This window comes from Vicia villosa, linkage group LG1 (genome assembly GCF_029867415.1).
Source record: "Vicia villosa cultivar HV-30 ecotype Madison, WI linkage group LG1, Vvil1.0, whole genome shotgun sequence".
Classification (NCBI taxonomy): Eukaryota; Viridiplantae; Streptophyta; class Magnoliopsida; order Fabales; family Fabaceae; genus Vicia; species Vicia villosa.
This window is the reverse complement of record NC_081180.1, coordinates 8,090,758-8,099,312: the sequence shown is the minus strand read 5'-3', so window position 1 is coordinate 8,099,312 and position 8,555 is coordinate 8,090,758. Positions and strand designations below refer to the sequence as shown.

The following is an 8,555-nucleotide window of genomic DNA, read 5'->3' as shown; positions in this document are numbered from 1 at the left end:
GGGTCGATGATAAGTTGGGAAACCAAAATAGTAGATTAATCGTTTCAGCTTATTTTGATAATCACTTAATTGCATATTTTTATGAATCGAAACTTAAACTCAACCCCCCTAAATCGTTTATGATTGGTTAATTCATACAGGAATCCTTGTGATACAACTCGAGCCATTGTCTTTGAAGAATAAGTCTTCTCCAAAGATGATTTGAAGTTTCTAGCACCTATCATCAGTTCAAAGACTCGAACAAGGTAATCCTAATGAAATCAAGTGAAAATTGTTGCTGAAAGGAAATCTTAGAGTACTTATGATATGTGAAGGTGATTCGACTCAATATCATGGATTTAGGAGAGTTTGTAAGTCTTTTGAGTAGTGTGTAGTTGAATGAGAAGTAATAATTTGGATTATATAACTCAATGATAAGTCTAAGTATTTTATAATTTTGTCTTTGATTACCATATGTACTAAAGGACACTATACAATTTCATAGCGAAAGTCTACAAACAAATTTATGATGGTTTAACATCAGAGACTGTATTAGGTGCCATGCGAGGATGAAGACACTAACCCAATATAAATCTGGAGCTCTATCTCTCGTGTTTCTCTTTTATATTCTATTTGGATCTTGCTTGGTATATTTATTTTATTCAGTAGTTTATATGTTTTAGATTATTTTCTTTTTCATTGAGATTTATTTTCTAAGATCTGATCAGTTTAGATCTATTCTTCTAAATACATCTTTTTGCTGATTATACTGAAGAAGTTTCATGTTAGAGTCTTTAATTAGTTAGTCCAATTATATTGTAAATTTTCTATTTGAATCAAAATGGGTTAACTCTTCCATTGTTATCAGTTGATTCATCACTGTTTTGCATTCCTTAGAATTTCACTGTATATTTAACGAATTGCGTAACTTCTAAAATGCTTTTTAAACTCCAGCTTCTACTCTAAGCTCTATTGCAATGGTAGGAGGTTAAGATTTAACCTTGGTGCAATTTCATTATAATGGGGAAATTGTCCATCTCTCCACCCCATGTATGCACACCATTCGATACCCCCAAACATATCTTAGATAGCTAGAATATAGGAAACTCTAATTCATTTATTCTATAGGACTTTTCATAAAATCTCTATAGGAACTTTATCACACACTTTCTCCAAATCAATAAAAAATTAAGTGTAAGTCTTATTGGTCCATATGATAAAGCTCTATCACATGTCATATTAGATATATCACTTCCATGATTGACCTCTTAACTATAAAACAATGTTGATTATTGTTCTTGGCTGCCCAAAGGGCCCAATGTTTACAGCCCAGAGAGTAAAATGACCCACCGCACCCTGTGTAGACCAAGTTCTCTATCTTAGACAAGAAAACATATGATCTCATTCCAATATCAATAATATGAATATCCATATCTCACATCAATATATCAATAAGTTGTTATAATTGCCCTACCATATAAGAAGGAGAACATGCTATTTCTCATGTAATTCGAATTCAAATCTCATTCACCTCACCTTACTCTCATATTGACTAGGGTGTTGGAGTGTTAACCTTGCAGGTCAACCGATCAATTACGGTTCTCATGTGGAACTGTAGTGTCGTATATGGGAATCAACATTATATTCCTGCATTTTCTACATTTGCACATTCATCTTTTGATTCACTAAACTGAATCTTCCTCAACATAGAAATTCAGATTTCATGAATCCGAATTGTAGATTTTTGTTCTTGATCTACCCTGATCAAAGATTAATAACACTTCTCAAATCTCTGTCATGATCAAACATCAATGACAAGTTATATAGCTACTTGCTACGATGCACAATGCAAGGCTGCCGCAACCGCATTCAGAGTTGCGTCTTAAATTGTTTGAGCTGCCAGAGAACCACCACTCCTCCACAAAACAACGATAAAGTCCGTGTGAATTCTACATTCACATTGATACATCAAGACTATATTCATCCTAAAACATCTCAAAGAGTCTTCCAACCTCTCCCATTCTTAGGACCCGCTCCGGAAATTGAACAAGGTGAACCATCGCTCCGGCCTCTAGCACTGCCAACAATACTTAGACGAAAAACATTATTATGTTTCCAATTGTTGCATGCCAAGATCTTCATGTAAAGTGTTAATGAACTACTGAATGTTTTCTACAACATGGTTCGACGGAAGAATTCACTAGTAATAGAGGAGAACATGATGCAAGAGGCAATTTCTCGAAGGAGGTATACTGTCATCCTTAAACAGTAAGTATCTCGCAGAGTATCAGTTATGAGATCTCCAAGCCACTTGAGAAGTCAGAGACACCAAAATCCTCCTCCCGATCTTGAAAGAGGCAGAGGCAAAGTTACATTCTCCGCAAGGTCCACCATCCTAAGAAGGAGGAAGAACAAGTGCAATGGCCCATGATCAAAGAGCAGAAGAAACACACTTTTTTTGCTCATATTCTAGATGGAAGAATATCAAAATTGATTGAGAAGCCTCCAAAGCTTCAGAGTTATGATGGACAGGGAGATCTAGATGTGCATGTGCAATATGTTAACAACCGTCTAGACTACCATCATGCTGATGATGTTGCAAAGTGCAAGCTCTCTGAACTAACTCTAATTGGATCGACTATGATTTGGTTCAAATCTATGCTCGGCGTAAAAAGTATATTTATGGACTGACTTGTGCAAGAATTTCACTGCTTGCTTAGCCGCTCGAAAAAGGCAACCTTTAACAATAGCCACACTCAACGAGATTATCCAGGGCAAGAGGAAACCTTACATGCGCATACTTACCTCTTTAAAAAAGTAGTTGTAGAGGTTAGAGGTTTCGACGAGAGCTTGAAGTATTAGATTTTTTAAAATGGATTAAGGCATGATTGTATATTTAGAGAAAGTTAGGGCATAAAGAAACCCACAAGTTGAAAAAGCTGGTGAAGAGAACTCAACCCTTCATCAATTATGAGGAGAAGCTTATTGCCCTTGGAGACAATCGGGCACCTACATATGATATCTCGAGTTGGTCATTATGGAAGGAGTCCAACCGGCAAAAAGAAGAAGGCTGTCGTGAAACCCGTTGTCAAATTGACAAATACAATTCCCTTAACACCTCTTGGAGGGAAATCTTGAACGATTGTGTCAACATCGAGTTTAGGAAAGCATGGATAAATAATTTGTTGAACATGTGACCCCATACACAGGAGGGGATGAATTATAGGGGTTTGAAAAATGCTAGTTTAAAACAAAATTATTTTATAGATCAGAGTTTAAAAATATTTTCAAAGAAAATGATTAGATATGCAGTGGAAATTGAAATAAAGAAAATAGGCGGGTAAAAAGATAAGTGATGAAAGATGACACTAGAGATTTATAGAGGTTTAATATAAAATAATAGACCTACTCCATTTTGGACACGTGACTCCACAAATAAAAACTTATTGTTATCATTTTCAAAGTTTAAAAACATTTTGATAAAACGTTTGAGTAATAACAGCGAAAAATAAATATTTGGAAAATAAAGAGTTAAGCATAAAAGAAATGACACCAGATATTTACACAGGTTCAGCCAAGAAGACCTAATCTTGTCCCCAAGATTTTAGCTTGAGAATATCTATTAATGCTTAAGAGCATTTAGTAGGTTAAAATCTTGAACCCTCTTATACAAGGAAAAATAAAGTTTCATCATAACTTCCAACCAAGAAAAACACTCCTAGATGAATTTACAATAACACCATTTTCTAGAATACAAACTACCTCACTTAAACACAACCACTTTCACAAAGCGCTATGGCTAAACAAAAGTAAGAAAGTGAAGAAAATATCTTTTAGAGAGAGAAAGAGACTGAGGAATGAGATAGGGAGATCACATTTTCTGAACGTGAAAATATGAAGGGAAAGAAATTTGTTTATAGGCTAGAGGTTGACACAAAAAAGGAAAGTTCCATGTTTCAAAATAAATGATCCAATCGATTGAGACCTTAGGCCAATTGATTGGGAGCCTTAAATAACCGTTTGCAATGGCTCAACTTGTAAAGAATGGGTACAAATATATTGTCATTAATCAAGATGTTATCACAACCATTTATTTATATAGTTTGCACTGACCCAATCAAATGGGTATATGTGCCAATTGATTGGCCATTTCAAAAAACTTGTAAAAAACTATTCTAATAGTTCCTCATTCAACTGGCATAGTTTCAAAACATTTGCAGGATGTTTTCTTTGAGAAATAGAGGCTTTAAATTATGTTTTTGTGTGTGTGTGTGTGTGTGTGTGTGTGTGTGTGTGTGTGTGTGTGTGTGTATGTGTGTGAGATTTATCCATATAACTTTACGAAAAATTCCCTTGTGTTTTTTACAAAGCACAGTTCACTCAGACGTGACTTGACGAGCTTTCACACTTCATCTCTTTCACATTTTGAAGCTTCAAGACTTATCAAACAAGCCAATCATATAAGCATTTGCTTGAATCTTCTTGGAGATGAGGCATGAGATATCTTCAAGTTGAATACCACCATTAGAGAATAGAAAACATTAAACAACCCTAGTTCATCTGCTTTATCTGGAGGAAAATCTTTTGATAAAATTATTTTGTGCATCTTTAACAATATGCTTTAAAAATATTTTTTAGTGCCTATTTTAGGAAAAAAATAAGTAGAACATCTAATTCCGTACCCCTGATATTCTTAAGATTTTTTGCGCACGACGATTTTCGGCGACCTTATTGCATTTTCCGGCAAATCTTCTCTATCGATCTGGTAAGGTGCGGTGGGGCCTGTCTACAGAGATTTCTTAAACTCCTCGTCTTCGGTTTAAATTCCTGTTCTTAGGAACAGGGACCTTGTCGAGGGGTTTTCTCCGAGGTTTCTGTAAAGGGTTTACCATTGGCTTTAGTCAGGTGGGTAGCCATGTCCGGTGACGCTGTCTATACTGAAGGGGTGTGGAATCCTGTTAGGAAGAAACTTTTCAAAGCTTGGATCCCTAGGTGGGACGTGTTTTTGGTGGGCAAGATGAAGGAGGTGAAGAAGTTAGAATCGATTTACGTCTCACATTTTCCAGACAGATGTGAGGCGAGGGATTTGTTTCAGGTGTTTGGGTGTATTGGGGAAATCTTTGAGGTTGCAATTTCGCCCAGGAGGAACAAGGTGGGAAAACGCTTCGGCTTCGCGAGATTTGCTGATGTTGCAGATGCTCGTTTACTGGCGGTGAAGGTTGATAACGTGTCTTTTGATGGGGTTAAGATTCACGCTAATGTACCCAGATTCTCGAGAAAAGCTGCTGAGGGTCTCCCGCATAGAGTGGTGAAGAGGGATGGCGCTCTCCCTAGCTTTAAGGGGGGAGGTTTTATGAAGGTCAGGAGGCGAATTCCGTGATTGATGCGTCGAGGAGAAAACCGCGTTCTTTCGTTGATGTGGTGGCTGACAGGTTTGAGGGTGGGGATATTTTAGTGAGTAAGAAATCGCCTTTGGTCTACTCTTCGATGGAGGAAGACAAGATTAGATTATCAAAGCATTGGTCGGGACGCTTCGGATCCCAGGTTCGGGAATGGGGATTCAATTACAGTTGGAGGGAGCAGGCTTTTTTGCTATCAAGGTGACTCCACTTGGTTCAACCAAGTGTCTTTTGGAGGAGATTGAGGAAGGTTCTTTGGTGGATTTTAAGAAGGAAGGTGAGACATGATGGCAGGATTGGTTCTCCGAGGTTACCGAGTGGAATTGTGATTTGGTTGACCCGTTTAGAACGGTGTGGCTTCGCTTTTGGGGCATTCCGGCAGTGGCCTGGAATTCGGTTTTTTTTAGACATTGGCAAAGGAATGGGGTTCTCTGGTTTGCGAGAATGCAAGTACCGCGGATTGTAAATCTTTGGAGATGGCTAGAATCCAATTGAAAGTGAAGATTGATGTGGTTTTTCCGGACTCAGTGGAGGTATCAATTGATGGCAAGACTTTCTCTTTGGCAATGCAGCTTGAATCGACTCAGACCAGCTTCCGTTCAGGTAACATCAATTCTTCTGCTTGTAATTCTGGTTCTTCTGAATCGATTAGTTCTGGTGGAATTTGGTCTGAAGAGTACATTGATGTAGAGGATGAATCGGTAGATAGTATAGAAGCTTTCTCGAGTGCTCTAAAGGTCATGAATCCGGTATCGCGGGCTTTGGATTTAGCTGGCACTAAGGCATATTGTTCTTCAGGTGTTTTAGCAAAAAAGTTTACAGGGGGTGGCTCAGATTTTTCTGTTGTTCCGAATTCCATTAACGGTAATCCTGCGGGATGCTTTGATGAAGCGATTAGGTCGGTAGGTCAAGTCGGTGGTGACGAAGAGGTTGATTCTTTGATTGTTAAGGGACTGGTTTTGAATCAAAAGAAGGAAGGAGGGGGCGCGGTTTCTGCTGTTAGGGAGGTTGTGGATCCAACTGTTTCTGTGTTAGTTTCTTCTGAAGTGGAGACTGCTACTAAAAGGTGTTTGGTTTTGAATAAGGTTATGGATGAAGGTGAGATGGGTGGTCCGGTTGGGGAAAAGGGCGGAGGGATGGCTGCTGTTTCCCAGCAGATTGTGGGAACGAAACAATTTCCTTTAGCTGCTGAGTGTATGCATGGAATCCCCAAGAAGAAAATTTTGTGTCCAAAAATTGTTAAGTTTAGGAATCTTATGGAGATAGGGGCTGGGGGCTGTTTAAAGAGAAATAAAAATTTTAAAAACAGAACCAAGAAAAAAGCTTATGATGGGCATTCAAAGAAGGTTAAGGGAGGCTTCTCTTTGGTTTCGGTAGAGGGATCTTCTGTGGATCCAGTTTCAAATCATAGTGGCGGAGATAGTATTTGTTATGAGAATCTTTCGGAGAACGTATTGATTGACATTAATAATCCAAAACAGTGGGGCTTTGTTAACAAAGACGTGGAGGGTAAAATGAAGTCGGTTTGTGAAGAATTAGGTTTGAGTAATTTGAAAGATCGTTTCACCAATGTTGACAAGAAAGGGAGACCGGTCTCAGAGGAGCATTTAGTAATTGTCCCAAGGAAGAAGCTTTCGTCGCCGTCTTTATGATAATTGGTTCTTTTAATATTAGGGGGGGAGGGAATGCCCTTAAGAGGAGAAGGATCAATTCTATTATTAAAAAGGGGGATGCGAATATTTTTATGATACAAGAAACAAAAATTACAAAGATGGAGGATTTTATTGCTTGGGGTTTGTGGAGTAACTTGGAGGTAGGGTATTCCTTTTCGGACTCGATTGGAAGATCGGGAGGGATTCTTACTCTTTGGAGGAAGGATATGATGGAAGTTCTTAATAGCTTTAAAGGAGAAGGCTTCTTAGGGATAAAGGTAAAGTGGAAGGAGAATTTTTATTATGTTGTGAACATTTATTCTTCTTGTGTTCTTCAAAAGAAGAAGGATTTATGGGACAATTTGTTAAAGTTGAAAAGCTCTTTTTCGGATGGGGAGTGGATATTTGGAGGGGATTTTAATGCGTCTAAAAATGTTCATGAAAGGAAAGGTAGATCGATTAGGGATATGGAGTCGGGTTCGGAGCTCTTTGCAAAGTTTATTGTTAATAGTGGGTTGGTGGACGTTCCTAGCAAAGGAAAAAAATTTACTTGGTATAGTGGAGATGGTAGATCTATGAGTCGAATTGATCGTTTCCTTGTGTCGAGCAAAATTATTAATGATTGGGGTGTTGTTGGGCAATTAGTTGGGGATCGTGATATTTCGGATCATTGTCCGGTGTGGTTTGTGGTGGATAAGCTTAATTGGGGACCTAAACCGTTTAAATTCAACAATGAATGGTTTACTTTTAGTTCTTTTCTTCCTTTTGTCGAAAAGGATTGGAAGGATTTGGTTATGGAAGGAAGAGGTGATTATGTGCTCAAGGAAAAACTTTCCCGGATTAAAGGTAGATTGAGATGGTGGAACAAGACGATTTTTGGTAGAATTGATTTGGAGGTGGAGGAAGGAGTTAGAGATATCAATGAGGGGGATTCTAGGTTGGAGGATACGACGAAGGATTTGATTGGAGAGTCTCTTTTAGATAGGCAAGAGGCCAATAAGAGATTTTGGTTGAACTTGAGGATAAAAGAGATTATGCTAGTTCAAAAATCTAGACTTAAATGGTTAAATGAAGGTGACTCGAATAGTGCGTTCTTTCACAAAGTTGTTAAAGAAAGAAGAAGATTTAATCATATAGGTCCCATTGTTACTCAATGAGGGATGGTGGAAAAGGTTGAGGAAGTAAGGGAGGAAGTTTGGAAGCATTTTTCTAATAAATTTTTGGAAGAAGATTCGGATAGAATCCTCTTGGATGGCATTCCCTTTAATAGCATTAGTTCTAACGATGTGACGTTTCTTGAAAGGCCTTTTCAAGAGGAGGAAATTAAGGAAGCCATAGATAGTTGCGGTGTTTCTAAGAGTCCGGGCCCGGATGGTTTCTCCTTTATGTTTATAAAGAAGTGTTGGAGTTTCATCAAGGAAGACTTTTTAAATTTTCTTAATTATTTTCATTCCGGTGGTTTCATCTCTAAGGCGGTTACTTCCTCTTTTTTTTCTTTGGTTCCTAAATCATCTAATCCTATCTC

The 8,555-nt window shown here is 38.0% G+C and overlaps 1 protein-coding gene across 1 annotated transcript; it reads left to right on the top strand.

Moving 5' to 3' along the window:
• The first annotated feature begins 7,149 nt into the window (after positions 1–7,149).
• LOC131644227 (uncharacterized) lies at positions 7,150–8,187 on the top strand. The gene has a single exon (XM_058914699.1). It carries the CDS (start codon positions 7,150–7,152, stop codon positions 8,185–8,187), a length of 1,038 nt encoding a protein of 345 aa, XP_058770682.1.
• The last annotated feature ends 368 nt before the right edge of the window (positions 8,188–8,555 follow it).

What these genes read in the sequence shown, in the direction of transcription:
- LOC131644227 (XM_058914699.1), top strand. Translation starts at nt 7,150, where the DNA reads ATGGAGGATTTTATTGCTTGGGGTTTGTGGAGTAACTTGGAGGTAGGG.